General features: G+C 38.4%; 1 protein-coding gene across 1 annotated transcript in view; it reads right to left on the minus strand.

The window, feature by feature from the left end:
• LOC127560820 (E3 ubiquitin-protein ligase TRIM11-like) overlaps positions 1–14,816 on the minus strand; it is a 28,703-nt gene extending 13,887 nt beyond the window's left edge. The window contains 4 exon segments of the mRNA XM_051995697.1: positions 6,323–6,553; positions 6,783–6,878; positions 11,090–11,505; positions 14,717–14,816. Of these exon segments, the coding sequence (XP_051851657.1) occupies positions 6,323–6,553; positions 6,783–6,878; positions 11,090–11,505; positions 14,717–14,807 (834 nt within the window). The 5' untranslated portion in view covers positions 14,808–14,816.
• Positions 14,817–14,822: the final 6 nt, after the last annotated feature.

Below are 14,822 nucleotides of genomic sequence, written 5' to 3' on the forward strand. Positions count from 1 at the left end.
TCTCCTGGTTCTGCTCATTTCACTTAGCATCAGTTCATGTAAGTCTCGCCAGTCCTCTCTGTATTCATCCTGCTGGTCATTTCTTACAGAACAATAATATTCCATAACATTCATATACCACAATTTACCCAGCCATTCTCCAATTGATGGGCATCCATTCATTTTCCAGTTTCTAGCCACTACAAACGGGGCTGCTACAAACATTTTGGCACATACAGGTCCCTTTCCCTTCTTTAGTATTTCTTTGGGATATAAGCCCAATAGAAACACTGCTGGATCAAAGGGTATGCACAATTTGATAATTTTTTGGGCATAATTCCAGATTGCTCTCCAGAATGGTTGGATTCGTTCACAACTCCACCAACAATGCATTAGTGTCCCAGTTTTCCCGCATCCCCTCCAACATTCATCATTATTTTTTCCTGTCATCTTAGCCAATCTGACAGGTGTGTAGTGGTATCTCAGAGTTGTCTTAATTTGCATTTCTCTGATCAATAATGATTTGGAACACTCTTTCATATGAGTGGTAATAGTTTCAATCTCATCCTCTGAAAATTGTCTGTTCATATCCTTTGACCATTTATCAATTGGAGAATGGCTTGATTTCTTATAAATTTGAGTCAGTTCTCTATATATTTTGGAAATGAGGCCTTTATCAGAACCTTTAACTGTGAAAATGTTTTCCCAGTTTGTTGCTTCCCTTCTAATCTTGTTTGCATTAGTTTTATTTGTACAAAGGCTTTTTAATTTGATGTAATCGAAATTTTCTATTCTGTGATCAGTAATGGTCTCTAGTTCATCTTTGGTCACAAATTTCTTTGTCCTCCACAAGTCTGAGAGATAAACTATTCTATGTTCCTCTAATTTATTTATAATCTCGTTCTTTATGCCTAGGTCATAGACCCATTTTGATCTTATCTTGGTATATGGTGTTAAGTGTGGGTCCCTTTCAGGCAAGTTAAAAAAAACTTCTTTAACAAGCTTTTGTTCTTTTAAAATATTATACTTACAGATAATTAAATCTAGCCTGCATAAGCAACAGTAAAATTATTTCTCAAAATTTAAAAATGTCTAAAAGAATACTGAGAATAAATTTGGCATGCAAAGGCAATAGTAAAATTATTTCCCAAATTTAGAATCATCCTAAAATTCCTAATCAAATGTTTTCTCCAGCTGGAGTTCAGAATTACACTAAGTACAGTTGCAACATTGAAATAACCAATTCCCAAATTTGATCATTGTTCTTAAACTTAACAGAGCTTTTAAATGAACAAAACAGACAAACAAATTACACAGAACACAGAACACACATAGATTGCACAGTCAAACCATTTAACACAGACCAGGGGCTATCTGGAAAGAATAACCCTGAGGGAAGTTGCCAGCTCCAGTCTTTTATCCCATAATCCAAACGGAGACTTTTTTTTTTTTAAGCCAGCTGGTATCTTAAAAAAAAAAAAAGACACCCAGATTTATACTCTGGAATGCCCAGAATTGTGCCAATTGGCATATAGATGTGTCTTAGACACTCAGCTAGGGTCCCCTGCATCCAGAAGACCCTACTCCCAGAATTTAGATGGTATCCCAAAAGGTACCCAAACAGACTTACTCTCCTGTGGCCAAAATGGGAGTCTACCATCAAGCTGTTGTGGCTGGAAATTGCTCTCTTTCCCGGAGGCTCTGAAAAAAAATCCAGGGGGGCCTGGCCTCTCCAGGGCAAGAATTCAGATCCACAGCCACCCTGAGGCCCAAGGCAGAGACCAGAAATCTCTTATCTCTAATCCTGCTCATTTTCTAACATCTTGATGAGGAGCTCAAAAATATAATGCCAGAAAAATTGAGGCAGGATAGAGATTAGAGAACAATTTAATAATTTATTCAAAGGAGAGATTTACTGGGACCAAATGGATCCATGCTTGGTCCCAGGGCTGAATGAGACGATTGTCTCTAAGAATCCAGCAGTGAATATCAGATACAAGATTCTTTTATAGGGTTACAAGAACAATGACATAATGTGGGAGGTACCTATATGGGGATGACCTAATGGGGGGAGGCACCTAGGATGACATAATGGGAGGTACTGGAAAGGCTCCTGATATTTGAATGATGTCTAAAATGAATAAGAACCTTTACCCTATCAAACATTAAGAGGGAATGATTATAGCCTAAGGTCCAAGATATAAGGCCTTTATCCTAACATTAAGAAGGAATGGTTATAACCTGAGGCAGAGTAACTAAATAGGATGATTAGGGAAACTGGATCAAGACATTAAAAGGGAATTGTGGCACAACATTCTGTCCAAAGTCATCAATAATTTCTTAGATGTCAAATCGATAATCTACTTCAATCCTCTTTCTCTTCTCTTCCTCTCCAAAACATTTAGCAATGTAGAATAACCTTCTTGGTTACTCTCTCCTTTCTGAGATTTCATGACACTGCTTTCTATTAGTTTTCCTTCTCCGTTTTCTTTGTCAGATCACACTGTGCCATCCTAGCTGTGGGTGTGTCCCAAGTTTCTTTCCTAGGTCTTCTTTTCTTCCCTCTCTATATATTCTCACTTAGTGACGTCATTAAGCCCATGGATTTAATTGTCATATCTATATAGATGATTCCCAGATCTATAAATCTAGCCTTAGATCCATAAATAGAATCTCCCAGAAACATCTCAAACCCAATATCTACAAAAGAGTACTTATTATCTTTCCCTAAAAACCCTCCCTCTATGGAACTTCCTTGATTTTTATCAAGGCCACTATCTTTTTCTAATCATTCAAATGTTCAACTGTGGCATTAATATCAATTCTTCTCTCTCCCTCATTCTACATATCCAATCAGTTTCCAAATCTTGTCACATCTAGTTTTATATCTCCTTTATCTCCTTCTCTCCACTGACTTGAGTAGCCCCTTATCACATCTCACCTGGAATATTCTAACAATTTCATAACTGATGTCTTTTGACTCAAATGAGCTCTTTCCCATCCCTATTCCATTCTTTACATAGCTGACAAATTGATTTCACTCTAAAAGGTAGGTCATGACAATCCCCTACACAAAAAAACTCCAGGAACTCCCCATTGCCTCAAGGATCAGATATGAATTTCTCTATTTGCCTTTTAAAACCCTTTACAATCTAGTTCCAACCTACCTTTTCAGCATTATACACTACTCTTCCTCATGCACTGGGGCCAAACAGGCCTTCTTGATGTACCTCACATATGACATTTCATCTTCTGTCTTTGCCTGGAATAAACTGCCCTTCCCCTAGTCCCTTCAATTCTTAAAATTCTTTTAAAATTCAGATCAAGCACAATTCTCTCTGTAAAACCTTTCTAAATCCTATCTGCCTTACCACAAGCTGTTAGAACTCTTTCTTCTCCTCTCCAGTCAGTCAGTAAACATTTTTAAGCACTTGTTATGTGCTAGGCATAGTGAAAAGTTTGGGGATACAAAAAACAAAAGATAGTCCCTGCCTTCAAGAAGCTTAGAATCTAAAGGAGGAGAATAATAGCAACAAATATGTATAAACAAGCTACATATAGAATAAATAGGAAGTAATTGAAAGAGGGGAGACACTAGAATTAAGTAGTGTTGAGAAAGTCTTCCTTTAAAAGATAGGGTTTTAATTGAATCTTAAAGAAAGCCAAGGAGGCCAGTAGATAAAGATAAAAGAGGAGAGCATTCCAGGTATGGAATGGTGCACAGGGAAAATCCTAGAAAAGAGAGATGGATTGTCTTGCTGGTGGAATAGGAAGGCCAATGTCACTGAATCTAGGTTGTATAGTGTAAGAAGACTGGAAAGATCTGAAGGAGTTAGGCTATGAAGGGCTTAGGAAGCCTAAGTACTTTGCATTTGATCTTAGGAAGCCTCTGGAGTTTACTGAGTAGAAGGGAAGAAGGGTAACATGGTCAGATTTTGGGAAAATCAATTTAGTGGCTGAATGGAAGATTAATTGGAATGCAGAGACTTTGAGACAGGCAGAGCCATCATTAGGTTATTTGAACAATCCAAGCATTTGGGTAATGAGAATTTACAGCAAAGTGATATCAGAGGAGAGAAGGGGGTATAATGAAGATATGTTACAAAAGAAGGAAATTTTATAGGCCTTGACAATAGATTGGATATAGGAAGGGAAAGGAGTGTGGTCAGGATGATGCTTAAATTGTGAAACTGAGAGACTGAGGATATAATTCTGCCCCCTACAGTAACAGAGAAAATGTATGAGAGTGAGAAAGGAAAAGGGGGAAGAATGTAGGGAAAAGACAATGAATCCATTCAGGATATCTTTTGAGTTTACAATGTTTATGGCATATCCAGTTTGAGATGTCTGAAAGATAGTTGGAGATGCGAGATTGGAGGTCAACAAAGAGATTAGGGTGGGATAGGCAAATCTGAAGATCATTAGAGTACAGATGGTAATTAAATCCATAAGAGTTAATGAGATCACCAAGTGAAGAGATATGAAAGAAAAAAAAGATCAGGACAGAACCCTTGTGTGTAATGGGCTGAGGCTTGAGTTGATGCACTGAGGTCCCAAGCACATGAGGCTAAATAGTAATTGGACCATACTCTATTAATATATAATCTTGGAGAAAGAATGGCCCCCGCCCACTCTTTGTGCAAATCCTGATGTGTTGTATAGGAAATGACGATTTTGGTGGGTGGAGGCAGGGGAATGGAAAAGGAAGGGGAAGGAGAGACTTTTGGGATTGCCATTGCCACAGTTGGCTCAGCTCACATCTCTCTCTGTTAGCTGATTTCCTGTCGCAGCTGCCCATATTGCTATCGCAATCTTTCTTGCCTATATTTGCTATTGCAATCTTTATTCACCTCTTCACTTGAATAAAGACTGAAGATTTTTCCCTTAACCTGAGTTCCTGACTCCGGCTGATTTTAAATACGCGATCATTACACTTGTGTGTGTACGTACACACACACTCTTACACAGCTTTTTAGACAAGGACTGTTTCATTTTTGTCTTTGTATTTTTATAGTCTCAAACAGTGTTTGACACACAGCTGGCATTTAATAAATACTTGCTGATTTATTGATTGGATTGCCTTTGGGAAGTTGAGCTGTGTTTTCAATAACTTTATTTCTCTGAAGCAAATATCCATTTTATTAAATATGAGTCTTCAAAATTCTTCTAGGGATGCTATATGGCTGTCAGATACTACTACAGCTTCAAAAGAATTAAAGTTGCACCTGAAGGGCAATGGTGAGACACATAATTGAAGGATACTAAAACATTATCAATGAAGTGAAGGTCATCAAAATGTATTCTTGAAAAGAAGCTGTGCTGGTCATGTAGAGTAAATCAATAGCCAGCCCTTGTGTGAATTGGCGTCTTTGTAAAGGAGACAGTCCCCTTTTCTCCCCTTTCCCCATACTAATACACTGAAGAATGGAAGAAGTTTTACGAAGGATATGGACAGAAATTACACAAGATAAAAAGGCATAGTTATGTTATGACTTGTACCTTTGGAAGTAATTCTCAAATCAATGCAAAAATCAATCTAGTGAACCTTCTAGGAACTAGAGAACTAAAGATTATTAGTTCCCCAGGCAGGTAAAGAAATTAAGACTTAAGTTATTTTTTTACTTTTTCTAATATACTGGACTTCCTTGACCCACCCAGTTCAGAATACTTCCTGGCATCAATATATATATGGAGATAGGTGGGCAGGACTTTTTCATTTCTCTTAATGTCTCCCTTTCTAGCATTGATTCTCAAATGACATGTTCTAAACAGGTTATACAGACCAGACTTATACAATTACCTTCATGCTACATAATGAGACATCAGAAAGACCATAATATAAATACTGGAATAATTTCCTTCTCTGTACAACTTTCTCTTCTTAATGTTGGGATTCCATTTTTGAGAAACTGGGGCTGAATAAGAAAATCAATTCAATTCAACAAATACTTATTAAGTACTCATTATGTACAAGGAACTAAATATCTAATGATTATGATATGTGTAAGAAAAAGGATTTCTTTTCTCTCTTCTTAGTCTTCTCTTCTCCTGCCTAAACTACTTGAAATTCATCCCCCAAATCTCATATTCTCCATTTTTTTTTCATGTCTCTTCTCTCCCCACCCCAACTTTTCACAATCCTGTGATTAAAAAATAATAAGCAATGCCAAACAGGGCTGGTGATAGATGAAGAAGAGAAAGAGGAAAAAGAACAGGATGTCCAAAAGAGGGACCTAAATAAAGCTATTTGTTCTAACGACAAGAGAACAACAACCCATTTAATTCAGTCTCTCTTCCATCTCTAATCTCTGTGCCTCTAGAATTAAAAGAAATCAAGACTTACCTGCAACAGACTCAAGGCAGGACGCTGGCATCTCTCCTCTAGCTCTCTGATCAGCTCTTCCAAGGAATGGCTTTGCTGGATCAGCTTAGTCTTATTCTCCCTGAGTCTAGGCAGAGTCTCACTCTCCTCCTCCTCTAGCTTGTGCAGGAGCCTCTGCTCCTCCTCAGCTAGGAAGCTTCTAAGCTTATCAAACTCAGCTGTAACATTCTGTTTCTGGCTCTCCACCATTTTCTATAGATCAAGAAAGGGATAAGAAAGCACTGACCTAAGTTATCTCTGCACTTTTCCTCTTCCCCTGTTTATTCCCACATAGTTGCATTTGTTCTTCCTACAAAGGCACCCACTCTAGGGTTTGTGCCCAGAGGTTCCTTGACTGCCTTGCTATCTTTCATTCCCCCTTCCACTGCACTCACTCACAAAAAAAGTAGTAAGAAAGATCCCATTTAAGCTCGTCACTTGCCTGCCAAATAATACACGTCTCCTTTCCTTGGGTTTGAAACTGCAGAGCTTCTCCCATTTGCCTCCTTAGATGCTCCAGCGATTTCTCCAACTTTCCCTAGAAGAGAGATAAGATGATTAACTCTTCAGTAGTACAAGAGCACCCAATCCTTCCCCATACCTTAGGGAAAACTCAGTTTTATGACTTCTATAATCTTTATATAGATGGTCCATAATCATAAATGGAACCTTCTCTGTTCCCTGCCTAAATATATTTTCTCTACATCAAGAATTTGTCTTTTCAAGACACAGCTAAAGCAGCTTCTTCTCCACCATATCTTTCCAGTAATATATCAATGTTGATACTCCTCTTAACGACCTTTTACTTATTTTGTAATCAACCTGTATATGTTTACATGTGTGCAGTCTGTCATAGAATGTGGGCTCCTTAAGTCTCCTTCCTTTAACTCTTTTCCCTCTGGAACCAAATTTGACTTTGGAGTCGCATTATACTGACTAATTGATGACTGCCTCACTTAGCCCATGATTTCAGATAGTCCCCAGTCCTGCTTCATTTTACATAATCTTCCTTCATGTTCTCTAATCTTCTTTGAAGTTTGGCCTTGTAATTTTGGAAACATGATTATCTCTGCCATTATTCCTACAAGGGGGATGACAATCTCTTCCCCCACGGTCCCACATATCATCCCTGTAACTTCTAGAATCAGTGCTTCTCTCTGGTTTCCACTTCTCCATGTGTGTTGTGTCCTCATATTGCAATGTAAGCTTTGTGGGCAGACCGTCTTTTGATTTTTCTTCCCAGAGCTCAGGATTTTTTCCTTCCATTTGAATTTTTCTCCATTTTGCCAATGAATATTCCTTGAGAGTGGCGATTGTCTGATTTATTTTTGTCTCTGTATCCCTAGCCATTAGAACAATGCCTAGTATCCAGCAGTGTCATTACTAGATGTTGTTACCAAGGAAATCATAAAGGAGGGGAAAGGACCCACATTTTCCAAAATGTTTGTAACAATTCTTTTTGTAGTAGCAAAGAATTGAAAAATGAGTAGATGCCCATCAATTGGTGAATGGCTGAACAAGTTGTGTTATATGAAGGTAATAGAATATTATTATTATGTTAAAAAATGATGAACAAGCTGATTTTAGAAAGGCCTGGAAAGATTTATACAAACTGATACTGAACAAGTAAAATCAGGATTACACTGTCCACAATAACAGCAAAAATATGCAATAATCAACTATGAAAGACTTGGTTCTTCTCAGTGGTTCAGTAATCCAAGTAATCCCAGTAGACTTTGGACAGAAAATACCATCTGCATCCAGGAAAAAAACTAAAAAGACTGAATGTAAATCAACACATCTATGTTCACTTCTTTTTCTTGTTTTTTTATGTCTCCCATGGTTTTTCCCATTTGCTCTGATTTTTCTCTCCTCGTGATAAAGCAATGTGTATTAAAAATAAATAAATTTCTAGGGGAAAAAAAAGAACATTGCCTAGCATATGAAAGGCACATGATAAATTCTTGATTAATCAAGAAAAGTTTTGATTCTCCTTGGAAGGCAATAGATAGCCAATAAATGACTGAACTGAATAAATGACAAAAAGATTAATCTTGCCAATAGTATGACAAAAGAAAGCACAAAGAGGCTTTCCTATCAGTCTAGCCAAGTGGTGATAAGAACCAATGGTAGTAAGAGAGGACAGAGGAGGAAAGAATGTAAGATTTTGCAAAAACAGAACATAGTCTTGGTAAATGGAATCTTCCCTTTCATTCCTCTCTTCCAATTCAACTAAGTATTTATCAAGTAGCAACAACACTTTAGCACAATGTCTGATGTACATAATTAATGGGTATGAAAGGAAGGCTAATTGACATGCTAGGTGCTAGGGCTACAAAGAGAAACAAGAAATAAACTCCTGATAAGTTCCAATTAAAGTTCCAATATGGGTAGCTGAGTAATATATAAAAAGGCAAAATTTAAAGAGAAAGCATAGGTAACAGCCACTAGGGGGAGATCAAGAAAAATTTCACTTACACAATGGCACTTGAAATGAACCACAAAGAAAACTAGAAATTCTACAAAGCAGCAGTGAGGAGGGAATACAAAAGTATAGAAACAGAAAATGAAGTTTTATGTCTGAATCAGTTTGATTGGACCATAGTGTGTATAAAAAAGTCATAATAAGGCAGAAAAAGTAGGCTAGAGGCAAGTCTGAAAAGCTTTGCAAAAACAAGATCCAAAAATCCTTTCCAGACTTGTGCCCTTAGGAAAAGATATAGGACAAGAATAAAATTGGAATAAGGATAGAAACAAAGTTAAAAAAAGTACCTTTTGTCTGGTTGAAATCAGTGTTCCCCACTCCCTAAAATGAAGAGTACTGGGATCAATCTAAGCAGTATCTTCTCTCCCTCTTTCCTGAAGACATTAGGGTATTGATTAGATGAAACAAGTTCCTTTAGTTAATTCAGATAAGCTTGGGAGTCAGAAGAGGGAGGGGATAGAAAGGCCCATAAGGAAAATGGTCAAAGAAGATAGAGTTCCTGAAGGATCAAATAACTGTTCTAGAATTCTGATTTTAAAAATTATTTTTTTATCATTTTATGACTTCTTCCTTCCATGCTCAAGTTTCCCAAGTTATTTCAAGTTGTCTGGGAGGAGAGAGATATTTGAGGGCAAGGAGGGGGTAAGACCATCAATTGGGATATTTCTCTCAAGTTAGATGTCTTTTGAATAATGTTAAATGAATAAAAACTTTTTCCAGTAGATTTGTGTATAAAACAGAGTACAGTATTAATATTTTTCATCAACTTTAAGTGCCAAGCAGAATTTATATTTCATATTATATATTTTCATCAAAATAAATATCTCTTTTGGACATGGTGCTGACAAAATAAATGACATCAAAAGAAACAGCAATTTTTATGAAAATGGCAGTGAGTAATCTGGATGTTAATTATAATTCATGTAAGAAATTTTATAAGGTACATTTGGAAATGACAGGAGATGACTGATGATTCTTTAAGTGAAATTGCTAAGGGAAAATAAATTTCCGCTTTAGCATTCCCTCACCAGTCTCATCTGACAGTAATTTGTCCTTTCTCTGACCTCCTACTTCAGTTAGCCAAACCACTTATTTAGGCCCTTAATCATATACTTGTATATATTGTAATGTAATTTCTCCAAATAAGACTTGAGGTTCCCTGAGGGCAGAGGTTTTCTAATACTTTTTAAAAATGTTCCTCTTTAGTAACACTTAAATCCAGTAGTGTAGATAAACTGATATCTTGTTAATGAAATAACTTACATGCTTAATAAATTATCACAAACTCAATAGTCATTAAATAATTTATGATTTAAGATTACATATGTGTATATATATACATACATATATATGTGTGTATATATATATATATATATATTTTTTTTTTTTTTTTTTGCTGAGGCAATTGAGATAAAGTGTCACACAACTAGGAAGTGTCTGAGGCCAGATTTGAATTCAGGTCTTCACGATTTCAGGGCTCTATCCACTACACCACCTAGCTGCCTTATTTAAGATTATATTGCCCAATAATCTCAGAAATAGGATAGGCATTAAGCTTGGGCTGTTTAAAAGAATCCATCACTATGCTCCACATACTTTTAGTTTTTATTGGGAAAGACAGGAATAAACATTTGTTTAGTGCTTACTATGTGCCAGGCACAGTACTAAACATTTTACAATTATTATCCCATTTGATCCCATTTTTATCCTCCAATAATCTGGTAAGTTAGATGCTATTATTATCCTCATTTTACAATTAAGAAAAAAAATCAGCCCCATATATCACTTAATATTTGTGTGGCCCTGGACAAATCACAATCTCTCCAGGCCTCAGTTTTCTCATCTATAAACTGAAGGGGTTGGATGTGATGGCCTCTCGGTTTCCTTCCAAATCTAAATTTAGAATTCTATTAGGAGAAGTTTCTACTGGCCCTTGAAATTCGAGTATGATGAACTCTTCATTTACTCTTGGAAAGGAACTGCAAAACTAAGTTATATTTGCTGTTTTCTTATTCCTTGCCCTACTAAAGGGCATCACCTCAAACCCAGACATCTGGGCTCCATTAAAATCTGTGCAACAGTGCCCCTGGGTTTCGTCCCTCTTTCTATGCCTGAGTTGTAAAATGCTGGTCCCAATTCCTGGCTTTCGATTCGGGTGAGCGGGCTGGTACTATGTATTTTGCTAACTACTAGTTTCTCGAAGAGTCTTCATGTCTTTCAGACCAGTTTCCCGTGTGGACTTGGCCTTCTGGGCTTCGACTCACCTGGTAGTCCTCTGCGGCTTCCTCCACAGGGGACACCCGGTGGGTCCAGTGGTCCCGAGAGCGCTTGCATGTGAGGCATAGGAGCACCTGGTCCTCCTCGCAGAAGAGCTTCAGTGGCTCCCGGTGTTTCCTACACAAACCCTGGGGTACAGGCGACGGTGGATGCAACTGCCGAGCCATCTCGGCCATCTTGGCCAGCGGCCTGTTGGGCCGTAGGTTACTCTGAGGGGACATCTCCCTACACTCCGGACATGGAAATGGACCCTCGGCTTGTTCCCAGCAGCGACTAATACACTCCCGGCAGAAGTTATGGCCACAGTCGGTCATCACCGGATCCGTGAAATAGTCCAGGCAGATGGCGCAGGTGGCTTCCTCCTGGAGGCTGGCAGACAGATCGGAGGCCGCCATGGTTGCGGCTGAGGGAATAAAGCGGGAGGGTCGGTCAGTCAGTCTCTGTCGCTCGGTGGCTAGAGACAACCCTGGAGATATAGAGTCGAGAATCCCCAACTTCCCTACTGCGAGTAAAGAAAGCGGCGCATCCCACCGTTTGTTCCCAGCAAGGACGGAGAGAGATCAGAGCCCCTAAAGAAGTGCAGAGGGCGAGCCGCTTGCCTCTGCAGTGCTTGTCGGGGTCTAAATTCCCCACTCTGGGTTAATTTTTGTCCTGGAATTGGAAAGATGACAACTTCGAGGAGTAGGCAATCTGCCAAGCACAGCAACTACCAGGAAGGGTGCACCAGGAAGGGTAGAGAAACCGCAAAGACCCGTATCGGTTACAAATCGCAAAGCGAAGGGCTGAGCATGAAAATGTGCCTGGAAGGCAGTCTAGACAGCTCAGGAAGAAGCAGCAGAAGCAAAAGCAGGGAAAGAAGGAGGCAGCGGAAGCAGGAAGACAGGAGACTTTTTTTTTTCTTTTGGAACAACCCGCTTCGTTCTGGATTGGCCGGTTTCTATCACGGGATCTGGGCTACTAACGGAGCATTTTAGATTAGAAACCGTTCTTCAGATGACATCAATGAAATCACTGTATTTTAAGAAAAGTCCAAGTTGAAAGTTTGGGATCTTGGGAGAAGGCAGTTTGAGAAAATTGTTTAGAGGATGTGGCAGTAATTTCCTTGATTTTTTTACAGCTTTGATCCCGGTAGACCCCCACCTCTCCTACTGGGTCCTCTCATTTACCCAGGTTTTCATAGAATTCCTCAATTATAGATGTGTCCTTACAGCTATTACTAGTCTCAGTGGTCAAAACTCTGCGCCTAGAGTCAGGACGCGATGATTTCAAATTCATCTTAGGACACTTAAATGTGAAACTCTGGTCAAGTTATTTAAACTATTTGCCTCACTTAGCTCATCTATAAAAATAAGGGTACTAATGATAAGGTCCATTATTCAGGGTTGCTGTGAGGCTCAAATGAGAATATAGCTGTAAAATGCTTACTTCAATTCCTGGCATTTTAATAAGTATAATAATGTATTATTATATTCATCAATCTTCTTAAATGGATGTAACTAGGATCCTCCCCCAAGTTGTCTCCTTTTAAAAGGCAGCTTAGGTGGCACATGGAACAGAGAGCTATGCCTGCAATTAGGAAAACCTGAGTCCTTTTAGAGCTTTATCCACTTCTGAAGTTCATGTGTACCCAGATCTTACCTGCATACACAGCAGCTATACTGTATACAGTTTCAAGCAAATGACCTAAATCAGTTTGAGTGTAACAAACAGGCCTCACATCCCTTGACGAGTTTAGGGAGATATCTACCACAAGCTTGTGAAGATTTCCCTAGGCAGAATGGATGGATGAGAATATATTCCTAAAGCCATGAAGATGGCTGGAGCTTAGAGCTCAGTTAGATATCAAAGATGTCAAGATGCAATACCAAATCATCATTAGATATTTTGACTTTTAACTTGCCACCAGACTTTGATAATTCTGCAAGAGAGATTGAGACTGATGACTTTGTGCTATACTCTGCCTCCCTTAAATCCAATTCATAGGGAAATCAAGATATTGTCCTGTGATAACATTAGCCCATTTAAAAAATGCAGCATACCTGATACATTTTAGACATTTAAAAATACTTCCTTCCCTTTTTTCTCTTTCCTCAATTGGGTGCTTGATGATTTCACCAACACTTAGATTTGTGATGAGAATTTGACTCAGGGAACTTGCCTCCAAGGACAACTAAGAAAAATTCCCTTAAACTCTACTTTGAACCTAATAACATTTTGACTATGTCTGCTGCTGGTTTGAAATAATCAAGCTTGGTTCCTTGACCTTCCTGATAGACATGCATATGTTCCCCTTCTGCTGTCTGTCTCCTAATTTGTAAACTGCATTCTTTCCCTTCTGGTCTGATTAAAATCCCATTTTACTCATCCTGCCTATGCATATTCTAAGGTTGCTGAATCTCATAATCTGTGTTCAATGAATGACTGATAATTCATCAAAGCCTGTTCTCTCATTTCTGAATTGTTGATGGGTGATTGGCAACAGTACCTTATCAATAGTAATTTTGTCACAGACCCTGTGACAATTTTTGTCACAGACCCTGTGACAATTTTTGTCACTCTTATGTTACATCAATGTAGATGACTCCCAAATCCTTCAGCCTTCATTTTTTCAGCTTTTGTCCCATATCTCTGTCTTCTGGACAGTTCCACGTGGATGCCCCATAGATTTCTGAAACGTAATGTGTACTCAATTCATCCTTCATCACAAACTTTTTGATTTTTCTTTCATATTTGTTACCAGTACCAACCAGTGACTCATTCGATCCCAAATATCCAAGCAATCGAGTTTTATTATTCCACTTTCTTATCTCTTCCACCTTTCTCTTTTATTTTCTACTTATAATTAAGATCACCCTACAGACAAGAACTTGATCATGTCACCTGGAATACTGAATAGCTTTCTAAGCAAATCTCCTGGCATCTAATTTATCCTATTCAATTTATCCTTCACACAACTACAAAAGTGGCATTCAAAATAACAGGCTTGAGGAACAGCTAGATGGTACAGTGGATAGAGCACCAACTCTGAAATCAAGAGGACCTAAATTCAAATGTGACCTCAAGCACTTAACACGTCCTAGTTGTGTGACCCTGGGCAAGTCACTTAACCCTAATTGCCTCAGGGGGGAAAAATGCAGGCTTGAACCTGTCCTCTACTTGATCTGCTCAAGAAACTTAAGTTGTCCCCCATTATCTTTAAATTACAAATCCTTAGATTGGTATTTTAACTCCTATTCAATCTGATCCTAGGCTACTTTTCCATGTTTATTACACATTAGTCTCTCATACACTGACCCAGTGAAATTGGACTACTTGTTAATACTCATTTCCGTCTGACTCCTCTTGACCCTATAAGGTTTTTTGTTACCAATTGGCCATTTACTTTTTCAACACATTATACAGATTGAAGAGGCAAACTGACTTACCCAGGGTCGCACAACTAATGTGGCAGATTTACCTGGCCCAACATCCCTCATAAAAGACATACAAGACATGAATTCTATCTCTACCTAGGCAAAAATTGTCCCTCATGCAATGCTCTCCTCCCTCATTTCTGTTTAGAACCCCTACTTCACGCTTATTTCTAGGATTATGGGGGTTATTAAACATCTTACCTCTAGAGCAACAAGTTTCTGGAAGCCGCAGGTTAGCAGGGCCTGTGATAGTTACTCTTTGTCTTCTGCTTTCCTTAGCATTAGAAAACATTCATCCCCTTCAAAA

Source organism: Antechinus flavipes, chromosome 4 (genome assembly GCF_016432865.1).
Source record: "Antechinus flavipes isolate AdamAnt ecotype Samford, QLD, Australia chromosome 4, AdamAnt_v2, whole genome shotgun sequence".
Taxonomy (NCBI): domain Eukaryota; kingdom Metazoa; phylum Chordata; class Mammalia; order Dasyuromorphia; family Dasyuridae; genus Antechinus; species Antechinus flavipes.